Source organism: Taudactylus pleione, unplaced genomic scaffold (genome assembly GCF_031769625.1).
Source record: "Taudactylus pleione unplaced genomic scaffold, aTauple2 ptg000217l, whole genome shotgun sequence".
Taxonomy (NCBI): Eukaryota; Metazoa; Chordata; class Amphibia; order Anura; family Myobatrachidae; genus Taudactylus; species Taudactylus pleione.
The window spans coordinates 2,825,066-2,838,564 of NW_028284619.1; the positions used below are offsets into that span (position 1 = coordinate 2,825,066).

Genomic DNA, 13,499 nt, shown 5'->3' on the forward strand with positions numbered 1-13,499 from the left:
CCCAGCTATGTGTCTCAGCTACTGTATGTATCTCAGCTATGTGTCTCAGCTACTGTATGTATCCCAGCTATGTGTCTCAGCTACTGTATGTATCCCAGCTATGTGTCTCAGCTACTGTATGTATCTCAGCTATGTGTCTCAGCTACTGTATGTATCTCAGCTATGTGTCTCAGCTACTGTATGTATCTCAGCTATGTGTCTCAGCTACTGTATGTATCCCAGCTATGTGTCTCAGCTACTGTATGTATCTCAGCTATCTATCTCAGCTACTGTATGTATCCCAGCTATGTGTCTCAGCTACTGTATGTATCTCAGCTATCTATCTCAGCTATGTATCTCAGCTATGTATCTCAGCTATGTATCCCAGCTATGTGTCTCAGCTACTGTATGTATCTCAGCTATCTATCTCAGCTATGTATCCCAGCTATGTGTCTCAGCTACTGTATGTATCCCAGCTATGTGTCTCAGCTACTGTATGTATCTCAGCTATGTGTCTCAGCTACTGTATGTATCTCAGCTATGTGTCTCAGCTACTGTATGTATCTCAGCTATGTGTCTCAGCTACTGTATGTATCTCAGCTATGTGTCTCAGCTACTGTATGTATCTCAGCTATGTGTCTCAGCTACTGTATGTATCCCAGCTATGTGTCTCAGCTACTGTATGTATCTCAGCTATCTATCTCAGCTACTGTATGTATCCCAGCTATGTGTCTCAGCTACTGTATGTATCTCAGCTATCTATCTCAGCTATGTATCTCAGCTATGTATCTCAGCTATGTATCCCAGCTATGTGTCTCAGCTACTGTATGTATCTCAGCTATCTATCTCAGCTATGTATCCCAGCTATGTGTCTCAGCTACTGTATGTATCCCAGCTATGTGTCTCAGCTACTGTATGTATCTCAGCTATGTGTCTCAGCTACTGTATGTATCTCAGCTATGTGTCTCAGCTACTGTATGTATCTCAGCTATGTGTCTCAGCTACTGTATGTATCTCAGCTATGTGTCTCAGCTACTGTATGTATCCCAGCTATGTGTCTCAGCTACTGTATGTATCTCAGCTATCTATCTCAGCTACTGTATGTATCCCAGCTATGTGTCTCAGCTACTGTATGTATCTCAGCTATCTATCTCAGCTACTGTATGTATCTCAGCTATGTATCTCAGCTATGTATCTCAGCTATGTATCTCAGCTATGTATCCCAGCTATGTGTCTCAGCTACTGTATGTATCTCAGCTATCTATCTCAGCTATGTATCCCAGCTATGTGTCTCAGCTACTGTATGTATCCCAGCTATGTGTCTCAGCTACTGTATGTATCCCAGCTATGTATCTCAGCTACTGTATGTATCCCAGCTATCTATCTCAGCTACTGTATGTATCCCAGCTATGTGTCTCAGCTACTGTATGTATCTCAGCTATGTGTCTCAGCTACTGTATGTATCCCAGCTATGTGTCTCAGCTACTGTATGTATCCCAGCTATGTATCTCAGCTACTGTATGTATCCCAGCTATCTATCTCAGCTACTGTATGTATCCCAGCTATGTGTCTCAGCTACTGTATGTATCTCAGCTATGTGTCTCAGCTACTGTATGTATCTCAGCTATGTGTCTCAGCTACTGTATGTATCTCAGCTATGTGTCTCAGCTACTGTATGTATCTCAGCTATGTGTCTCAGCTACTGTATGTATCTCAGCTATCTATCTCAGCTACTGTATGTATCCCAGCTATGTGTCTCAGCTACTGTATGTGTCTCAGCTATCTATCTCAGCTATGTATCTCAGCTATGTGTTTCAGCTACTGTATCTCAGTTATGTATCCCAGCTATCTATTCCAGCATGTGCACTCCCCGTGCGGGGCCCCCTCCTCTCTTCCACGTGGCCGGCAGCCGACTGATGCGGCTGGCCAGCCACCGGAGCATTAGTAGACTCCGGACACTAAAGTGTGCCCAGAGTCTACTGCGCATACGCAGAACACCGGAAAAATGGCTGCAGCGGCCATTTTCCGGTGTTCTTAGCAGCGCTGACACCCACCGCGGGACCACGGACAGGTAAGTTTAAAATAATATGGGTACGCCCCGCACACACTGCACCCATTATAGATACGCCACTGTATTCCAGCTATCTATCCCAGCTATGTATCCCAGCTATGTAGGAAAGGCTTAACGGAGAGGATAACGCAATTATCTTCTCCGATATTGCCCAGCCTTTGCCTACCTTAAATTCATACTACTGCCCCACGCGCTCCTCCTAGAGGGAGACGGAGGAATGTGTGGGGGAGAGAACAATATGAATGGACCCGCCAGCCCCCCGAAGCTATGCGCTCATCCATTCCACACCCTATGAGGGACAAAAGAGGGGAGGGGTAACAGAGAGAGAGAGACAGAGAGACATGGGGGGCACTGAGTTAGACAACTGTCACTGATCTGTAGCCTGGGACACCATCATGCCTAGGGCAACAATGTGCTCCGCATATATACAGAAGCCACAGGATGGGGACAAAATAAAGGGGAAGGGAGAAAATGGGGTGAGACAGAGGTAGGTCATAGGAGGGGTAAAGAGAGACAAGGGACGAAATAGGGGAATCCCAAGAGAGATGGCGGCAAGATAGGAAGAGAAATAGGGAAATTGGGGAGGGACAGGATAAGAGGGAAAGAGCTACAGAATCAAGGGGAGAGAGATGGGGAAAGTAAGACACAAGAGCTAGCGATCTGGCGAATACTAGTAAGGACATAGTTAACAATTGTTTAGTCCATAAATAAGATACATTTAATCTCAATTTTCCTGGAGAAAAGAAAGTCTTTAACATTGGGCCATATCCAGGGATCACGTATTGAATGTTACATGTCTAAATAAGATCTTTTAAGGCTATCATCATTATATTTATTATTTTTCATTGTCTTTTGATGTCAGCTGCTGATATTATTCGTTTGATCGTTTTATAAATAAACGTTTTATATATTCTTTCGACATATTGATTTGAGTATAATAATTGATACCTCCAGGCTCTGTGGCTGTGTTCCTTTTACATATATGTTTTTCTACTTTTGAGGGTAACTGCCTCATCCAGCCGCATTGAGACTGGAAGGACTCTATATCTTTAGCACCTGGCTTTTATTTATTTATTTATTACTAGTACATGGCTAGTTTGCTCTATGCCTGCCCATTTCAAAAATAGGGACAACCAGACACTTAAATAAAAATCACAATTTAAAATAAATGTAAAGGCTACAAAGCAGGAATAAAGATGAATGCAGAAAGGGCGATGAATTAGTAATATAGAAGGACCGAGTGCTAATGACATGAAAAGCTTACACTAATGGACAGAGCAGAATTCGGATGTAAATGCTGGCAATGTGACTGCCTGAGTATGTCAGCACTTAGTAGATTTTAATGGTAATAATAATCATGTACGAAGACCCAGGGGGAGTTAATTACTATTGAGTAACACTAACAAACTGCGACAAGGACCAGGTATTTTTTATTGGGCTCTAATATTCCTAAACTGAAGGAAGGCAGGTAATTACCATTATTCCCGTGGATCAGGAGAAATGAGAAAAGCATAGCAGCTCATGTACATGCTGATTCTAAGCCCTGTAATTCCTATCAAGCATTGCAGTTTACAGCCCCACTGAGTCTCTGCTGAGATTACCTGAGGCTCAGGCAGCTAATATGCCCTGTATAACATCACAGCTGAGGGGGGCAACATCTGTATGATAAGAGGTTACTGAGAAACACCGACCGTTTGCTTAGACAAACTAATGTTTTCTGATTACATATACAATGCTAACATTTGCACTGTAATCCGCAAAACTCTTCTCTTTTCTGTTTCCTGGTGTGAGAATACCATTTGCAGCCCTATTAGTACATTGTGGCATTTGTAGGCCTGCAATGACTACTACATCCTTTAATGAATCTTCACAAACATATACAGGGGTATTCAATATGGGAGCGATAACATCGTTTTTGCGTTAATATCGCAATTATGACGTCATTATCGCAGGTTTTAGTTTTACACCCTATTCTATTTCAAAGACTTATCGCAGTTTTGAGAAGTCTTTGATAAAAAACGGGGATAACTTTTCACCATTGAATAGATGTCGAAAAAAAGTGCAGAATTGGGGTTTAGGGGTGCAGGCTTAAAAAAAATAGCCTGCACCCCTGTGATTGACATTTAAAAAAGAACTGTGTCAAAAAAAGTAAAAAAAAAAAATAGGGACACCCCAAAAAATTAATTTCAAAATTGGGGTGCAAAAAAACAAAAAATGGGAAAAAATTGTTTAACAATAGGGAAATAGGTTCAGGGCTATTCTGCAAGTATGTGGCAGGTGTTTTCTAGAATAGAATTATAGCGGCAGGTGCACAATTGCAGAATTTTTAAAAACTTACTTTAGGGACTTAAAAATATGCTAATACCCATTTTCATGTACCCCAAATTTGATGGGACCACTTAAAAACACGAAAAAAATAACCTAAGTGCTCTTCTGCATCACTTCTTCAATGTCGGGAAAAAAACACCTGCTGCGGCTATTTAAATCCCCAACTTTCAATTAAAGGCTAAAACGGAGGTACCCATAGTGATCCCCCATGTTTTTACAACTTTAGGGGGGTCTTACAATTATTTTAAGGAAAAATTCGTAACTTTACGCAAATCCAACTTCGGAGTTTCCCGTTTTCGTTAATTTTATATTGAATACAGGGATAAGCGGGAGCGCGCACCATACTTTAACGCAGATAAAAACTCCGATATGAAACGTTAACTTCGACAGTGAAGTTAACGTTTCATATTGAATACCCCTCATAGTGTATAGTATAGCTCATCACTGTCTTCTACACATTGTTCCTCCAACATTTCTGCCCTTTATGCTCTTTCAATGATAAATCTCTGTCCTTTCTCCAAGCGGAAGCAAGTTTGTCAGATTTGTCCCTCCATGAAATAGGGCATTTCAGGGCGGGAACTGTACGGTGACAGTGTGATCACAGGTAACCAGCCTCACTTGTGGTAGTGTTGTGGGCGTGTAACAAGAACTCTGTGATTCTGAGGCAAGGGGAAGGAAGCATGTCTCAGACTTATCTCTTGGTCCTACACATGGGGCTGGTGCAAGTGCTAATGATGCAGTTTGCGTTGACCGGCGTAAACTCACGGCCGGCCTGGATTTTTGTCCCTAAAGAAAAAAGGCTCCAATGATATCGCGGCGAGTGAGTTACTTGTGCTAAGCAATGGCATAGTGAGTTCTGTTTTGCCATTTAAAACTACTTTCAAATGAAGAGGATAGAGCTCACTTTGTCACAGGATACTACTAGAGGAACTAAAAAGTCCCTGGAAAATTTGTAGTAGTGGCCTCACATGGGCGACACCAGAAGCGTAGCACGTAACCGTGGCACCCTGAGAATGTGCATTCCATGGCAGCAGCACCAGACCTGTGACTACTATTGTAGGATACATACATTACAATCTGATTTTGAGTCGTACAGCAATGGTTTACAGCAGTGGTTCTCAAACTCGGTCCTCAGGACCCCAAACCGTTCCTGTTTTCCAGGTCATCTAGCAGGTGCACAGGTATATTCACTACTGGCTGACACTTTAAAAGATCCACAATTGGAGCTAATTATATCACTTGTGATTCTGTGAGGAGACCTGGAAAACATGCACTGTTTGGGTTCCTGAGGACAGAGTTTAAGAACCTATGGATAACAGCCTGCTATTATACACTGTGTTGTAGAACACCGCGCCCCATGAAACAGAAGACAAGACCTGATTAATGTGAGACAACAACAGAATAACCCCAATTTAAAACACATTATAAATCTCCCCCAAAAATGTTCTTGCCAGTTTCTGTACCTTGCGCTCTTTTTCTTCTCCTTTTCCTCAGCAGCTTCTTTCTGAGCAGTGTTCAAACTCTCTGCATCTGCCAAATTATCCACCGCAATGGCCAAGAAGACGTTTAGAAGAATATCTGGGATGCGCAAGCTTAGAAAGTGAATCTCTACATGTACTGTCTTCATAGGATTAGTCTGATTTAGGGGTATATTTACTAAAGTGCGGGTTTTTAGAATTGGAGATGTTGCCCATAGCAAACAATCAGATTCTATTTAACATTTATCTAGCACCTTCTAGAAGATAATAGCTAGAATCTGATTGGTTGCTATGGGCAACATCTTCTAAAAACTCTCACTTTAGTAAATATACCCCTTAGACCAGTGTTTCCCAACCTCGGTCCTCAAGACACACTAACAGTCCAGGTTTTAGTGATATCCATGCTTGAGCACAGATGGATAAATCAAAATAACCGAGGTACTAATTAAAACACCTGTGCTCAAGTATGGCTATCCTTAAAACCTGGACTGTTAGTGTGCCTTGAGGACCGTGGTTGGGAACCCCTGCCTTAGACTCTATCTCGCCAACATGTTCTCTTCGTCCACTACAGGATTAGTAAATTTGTCACTAAACAATTAGTACACACTATAAAACACCAAGTAAAATTCTGTATTACAGATTTTCCACAAGGAAAAATATGAAACTTTTTGAGATTCTTTCTTAGATGGAAGGATACAGTTACCACAGATAAACAGTATGATAAAGTACACGCAAACGATCATTCCTGAAGACGACGGCCCTCCATAAGCCATGATTCCATCGTACATCACAGCGTTCCAGTCCTCGCCAGTTAGTATCTAAAGAGATAACAATTCCGTCACATTTGATAGCATCATAAAATTACATCTTAATATTCCCTAAGGGAGGGATAACAATATTTTATTTTGATCAGTCCACAACAGAACAATTCTATGAACTGGTGCAACTACAGAAAACAACTGAAAAGTTTGGATCTATGGCTGTTTGGCCAGATCAATGAATATCTCATTCTGTAGTTAATTTGTGATGGGTCGAACTGAACAGATATAGTAATTTGGCACAAAATAACCCAGAAATTTTTGCTGAACATTAAGAGAATATTTTAGTATCAAGGAGTGTCATCACACGAAGGCCATTGTTGCTTCACAGATCTACCAGAATACCCTCTCAGTTGATCCATTGGAGTTTTTAGAAGTGGAGATGTTGCCCATAGCAACCAATCAGATTCTAGCTATTATCTTCTAGAAAGTGCTAGATAAATGTTAGTACAATCCGATTGGTTGCTATGGGCAACATCTCCAGTTCTAAAAACCTGCACTTTAGTAAATATACCCCGAAGAGTTCAATTGTCATAGCTGTAGACATTTCTATTTCTCTTTGGTTGTCTCCATGCCTTCCATGTTGTTGGATAACCGTAAGAGTGCCATACAACATGAACGCAAAAGGCTTTTACAGAACCAGAAGAGGCAGACGGTTGAAATCATAAAGATGGCAAAGACAGGTCATGGTTGGCAGCAGCTAAAGCTGGATACACACTTGCCGAAGTGTACCCAGGCGATATGTCGGGTACACATTGAGCGATGTAATGAATGACGGAATGATCCCTCGTTCTGTCCATTATTACCTGCAATGTCGGTGCATGCGAAATCTTCCAGTTGGTCATGCAGTACGGCCGACCGGATGATATCACATGCGACTGCGGAAGCGAATAGATAGTCCGTACACACTATGCGATCCACACGATCAATATAGTTCTGATCCGCATCGAAACGATAGATCATTTAGTGGATAGCATAGTGTGTACCCAGCTTAACCCTCTTCAGACAATGACTAGTTTGTGTTTCATGTCTCCACGATCCACTATTTCTCAATTGTCCCACCCTGCCGAGAAATACCAGTCACCAATAGCTGCGTTACCATTTCTGGCTGATATGGCTGCTGCCTTACCAGGCCCCATGTACTTTCCTACCAGTAGGTGCGACTGCTATTCAGCTATCTTACATATCAATTGTTTTCCAATCTGTTAGAGCGTAAGCTCATTTAAGCAGGGTCATCTTTATCTTCTGTTTCATGTCACTGTATATTTTTATCTGTATCATGATCCAGTCAATGTATAGTGCTCCATAATATGCTGGCGCTTTATAAAACAAGAGATATTAAATATAAATAAATTAGTCAATCCACTATTGGAGTCGGGACGAGTAGTACCAATGGAAGGTGACTGCAGCAGGACAAACTGCACCACGATTGGCTGTATAACATATTCCTAGCAACACTGTCATTTTACTTTTAAAGTCAATAAAGGTGAACGATATAATGGAAATCGATCGTCTTACTTGTGTGTGTATAGTTTAATTATCCTTTTAAAAGCGCCTATTCTTTGTGAAACGAGCTTGAATATAAACCACTGCATTGTCGAAACATTCTCACAAACTAATTAGAAGCAGCAAGAATAAAGAACACAATGAAAGTGAGACAATCAAGTGTTGTCTCACTAAAAATAATCCCAGCCATAGTACTATGGCTATAAAAAGACAGCTGTTTGCTATTCATGTTCATTCCGAGACACCAAATTGGTTGTAGAAATGCACAAGGCAAAAAGGCAATCACAAAAGGAAATAATTTCATTGCAACAGAAGCCTTTGATGTGTATTTAGTAAGAAAAGGTGGCGATTGACATAGAAATAGGCTTTTATTGTTGCAGCGATGAATGAAACAATTGCCCCATCTTCTACAGTATGTGAAGTTTAAAAACATAACCAAGTAAATACAACAATTTTTAACTATGCTGTTAGTAGGATAGAAAATATATGTGGTGAGGTTTCAGAAGCATGACAGATGTAAATAACCTGATGATGGCGCTATTCCTGGCTAAGATTTCATTCTTTGCACATAAGGACATTGGGCCTTATTCAGAGTTGTACGCAATGCCGATATTTTAGCAGTGGAACGATTATCAGTAAACTGCGCATGCTTATAAGTTGCACGGCGCATGCATCAAGGTACATTACCGTAGTAGCTCCCAGTGACTATTTATCCGCAGTGTGATAAACAGTCAGGGGGCGTTTTGGGGAGGTAACGGGGAGTAGCGGCAAAGAACGCAAGCGTGTTGCGTCTGTTTTGGGGGGCGTCACATCCTGCGCCTGCGATCCTGTATGCAAGAAGAGTGGCTCCGGCGTCAGTTCCTGCAGCCATTGTGCGCGACCATAGGCTTACGTAAAAGAACGATAATCAAATAATCTGCGAGCGATGCTGCGTCTTTGTACGCACAACACTTGGAATTGCAAAGCCGCAGGTGGCTGCATCACTACATCTCCCAGCGTCTGCGACATTTGCATATTATCGCACAGCAGCTACGTCCGGGATGGCAGCTGCGATGGCATTAGCGTATAGCTCTGATTCACGCCCGGTGCTCAAAGCCGCTCAAAAGGCAACTGCACATGGATATGTGAGTGTAGGAGGATTACAGGGGCAGGATGATTCATGCTGACTCTTATTACTAAACATTTACCTTTATTTACGTGTGTATGTATGTATATATGTATGTTCAGTATGTATTTTATGTATGTTCAGTATGTATGCATGTATACATGTTCAGTATGTATTTTATGTATGTTCAGTATGTATGCATGTATACATGTTCAGTATGTATTTTATGTATGTTCAGTATGTATGCATGTATACATGTTCAGTATGTATGTTCAGTATGTATTTATGCATGTTAAGTATGTATGTATGTTCAGTATGTATGTATGTTCAGTATCTATGTATTGTACGTATGTTCAGTATGTATGTTCAGTATGTATTTTATGTATGTATGCATGTTCAGTATGTATGTATGAATGTTCAGTATGTATGTATATTCAGTATGTAGGATTTAATGAAGAGGAAGAAGAAAACATTTAATTAATTTTGCAATTGTTCTTTCGCTTACTAACTTGTAGGTATGGAAATCCAATGCAACTCAAAGAAACACACACAATGTAATCACATTAACACACAGGGTATGTAGCTATAGTAAAAGTTAGGTGCTAGTTTAGCCATAGTTATCAATATTCTTCATACTTACATACTTTTCTTCCTCAGGTCTATGAGGGCAGGGATGTGATGCCACAAATGCAATTTGCAGATTTATATTGCATATGGCTGGACTGTGATGATGTAATTCGCAGCGAAACGCGTCATCACGCACCTGCCCACTTCACTACTCAAACTGGAGCCGGGAGGATCAACCCCAAGTCCGGTTGCAGTCAGAATACTGACAGCTTCTGATTCCTATTTAGTACAGCTTGATGGAACGACTTATACATGTTGTACAGTTAACAAGGACAAATACCAAGATTATTTTTAAACTCTTCACTTTAGACTGACAATAAAGGCTACATCTGACCTCAGAGCTATAGGTAGGCTTTGCCTACATTAAGATTTTACCACAGTCAGATTTGCATGAACAGTGCACTGAAAATAAAACTGGCGGAAGGGTTATAGATCTTCATGTTCGTTCAGTGAGGGGAGGGGGCTGTTATATTGCTCCATAGGTGATAGTACAGCTTTAACGCAAAAGGTGAAAAAAAAGAAAAGTAAAATGTATATATTGATTTATAAGTAGATATTGTAAGTAGCCAATAAAAAAGTTTTAAAGCATTTGTCTAGGGTTTAGTGTTTCATACTAGATATCCTAGTGTAAACTTTGTCTACATATCTGATAGACCTCATTCAAGAATTTTGGTCTCGTTTCCATGTCTTAAGCATCTCATTCAATTCTAGACAGTGTACAACTCATTCAAAAACTTTTAATATGAACTATCACTCTAATTGTTGGGCATTGCCCAACAACGCTGGAGCTAATCCTGACCTAGTGGGCCTGTCACTTAGTTGCAGTGACGGACACATAACACACACTATTTATTGGTACCTGGAACACGGTTAGAAGAGATTGGGGGAAGTTATCAAAAGTGCTTCTTTTTGTCTGTGTTTCATCGAAGTTGAACTTGCCGCCAAATAGTTGCATCCCAAGCAACGAGAAGATGATGATGAAGAGGAAAAGCAGGAGCAATAAAGAAGCAATAGACTTCATGGAGTTCAACAATGACGCTACCAGGTTGCTGAGGGAAGCCCAGTGCCTGGAAATGAGACAAGATACTAATGAGCAAGCACGTGGCAGACAGGATTCCAGAAGAGATGTGCGGCCACTGCTGCCTGCTTACCTTGTCACTTTAAAAATCCTTAAGAGTCTGACACATCGAAAGACAGATATTCCCAGAGGTGACATGATCTCCAGTTCCACCAGGATGGTTTCTGTGATGCCTCCACACACCACAAAACAATCAAAGCGATTGAAGAGGGAGACAAAATAAGCTTGAAGCCCCAGACTGTACATCTTCACCAACATCTCACAGGTGAAACAGGCCAGGAGGACCTTGTTTGCGATATCTGGAACATATGACATCTGATTATAACCTTACAAACTACATGAGGGACTGCGCATGTATGTAGCAAAGTATGGTAGCACTGCAAGTTTTCCTGCGTACCTTGTGATGTAAATTGGTGCGACTTGCTGTTCCAGATCACATCCATCCATCACACACACATCTTTATATACACCTCAAGGTAAATTAGCTCTTAATTTAGAAATACATAAATATATCACCCAAAGTAGGTGCTATTATCATATAACATTAGGACCACCAGAACAGAGACGCCTTGCCGTGGCCTGGCAAATGTATGCAACTGAAATCTTTGCATTGCTATCAGGGCTATAACAGGGCTTTTCTGCGCCATGGGCCGGCCACGTCCTCCAAAGAGCAAGATGCCATGAAGTCATACGGAGGGGGTGGCCACGGTAATTACAGCTCTGCCTGGAGCATCCTCAGTGATTCTGGCTGCAGGGTACCGGTCCAGGAACCATGCTACCCAGATGCAGGGGCAGTGGGCGAGGTGGTGCGCTCTGTGCTTTGGCACCACTCGCACAACCCTAGTTACGGCACTTGCTATTATCAGGTAGAATGTAAGGGGTATATTTACTAAAGTGAGTTTTAGAAGTGGAGATGTTGCCCATAGCAACCAATCAGATTCTAGCTATTATCTTCTATAAGTTGCTAGTTAAATTTTAGGTAGAATCTGATTGGTTGCTATGGGCAACATCAGTTCTAAAAACTCGCACTTTAGTAAATATACCCCCAAATCTCTTAATGCTGTCTTATTTGTGCTAGGGGAATTTTGCTTATGAAATATCATTATCAAAATAGAGGTTTACTGAGTCCTTTCAAAAGGCTCAATTTTGACACTTACCTAGGACTCCTAATGCTGGCCATACACGCTGCAATTATCGGGACGATCCGCCCGATATCGGCTGATCGCCGCGATAATTGTAGCGTGTGTGCGGGCGACCGAGGGTTAAATATTGCTCAGTCGGGCATGCTGGATTGTCCAGCATGCCCGTCCGATGCGATATTTACCCAGGAAACTGTCGGCCGCATCGGGCAGTGTATGCCCAGTGCAGCCGACAGACAGACATTTCCTGTGCTCCTTCCTACGGAAGGAACAGGGAAATGTCTCCTCCCCCGGGGGCGGAGCGCGGATGTCGGGCTATACACTGTGACATTTCTCTCACAGTGTATGCCGGCGACATCTGCGGCTGGCAGGCAGCCAGATAAAATGTCTGTCGGTCTGACAGACATTTTATCTGGCAGTGTATGCCCAGCATAAGTGTATCCCGAGTCACCCTGTTTTCACATGAAACCTGATAATCATTTTTTTTTTCAGTTAATTCTGGATCCTGCTGCACACAATAATGACTGAATGGGAAGATGCTCCTACAACTGTTTTATGTTATTCAAGACTTTTAAAAGGCAGAATCTGGTGGGTTTTATGGACTGAGCATAACTGAAATGCACGTACCCTGTATCTGTGTCAGCCAATTAGGCTGGTCGTAGTGCTCAGATGAGATGGTTAAAGTATTGAGAAAGACTAAGATGATAACCAGCCAGTAAAAGGAAACAGATTTCACGGCAGCCCTGCACCTTCTTCGGTTAAAACGGTTCCATCGACGCCAGCGTCGACTGGTGAGGAGAGAGAACAAGAAAGGAAGACTGAGTTGCAGCAATAACTGCAATACTTACATACAGTAATAGAGGATGTGGCTAAAACGTAATTACAATTTCCATTGTCACTGACGTGTAAACTGTACAAGTTTGGGATAAAATGTTTTACTTAAAAAAATAATCTACTCTGTTCTACTTAAGTTAAGTAAAAGTAATTGTACAGCAGGTTTAGTCAACCTGCGGCTCCCCAGCTCTTATGTATCCGATAGCCGCAGTGTGCTCTACAAATACTCGGTTGTGCCGTAGATGGAGAATCGAAACTGTCTATCTCTGTTCTGCAGAGTGCGAAAAGCTGGCTACATGGCTACTTAGGGGTCTATATATAAAAATATGGCAATAAGACAGACTTTTTATTGCTATGGTAACTACTTATCGCCACTACCTAGCCTTTAAAATAGTTACGTGGCAGATCGCCAAGCCAGTGTAAAAGGATCTGTGCATGTGTGAGATGGCCAGCCAATCACATTTGTGCAGAGGAACTGAATGCCCAGACTTGATTGTAAAATAAATAAATAGTAAAATCTAGATTAAACATATTAT

At 41.6% G+C, this 13,499-nt stretch overlaps 1 protein-coding gene across 1 annotated transcript in view; it reads right to left on the bottom strand.

Annotated features, from left to right (window-relative positions):
* CACNA1D (calcium voltage-gated channel subunit alpha1 D) overlaps positions 1 to 13,499 on the bottom strand; it is a 417,969-nt gene that overhangs the window by 148,620 nt on the left and 255,850 nt on the right. Inside the window, 5 exon segments of the mRNA XM_088478679.1 lie at positions 5,842 to 5,956; positions 6,554 to 6,674; positions 10,772 to 10,979; positions 11,064 to 11,289; positions 12,757 to 12,917. Of these exon segments, the coding sequence (XP_088334805.1) occupies positions 5,842 to 5,956; positions 6,554 to 6,674; positions 10,772 to 10,979; positions 11,064 to 11,289; positions 12,757 to 12,917 (831 nt within the window).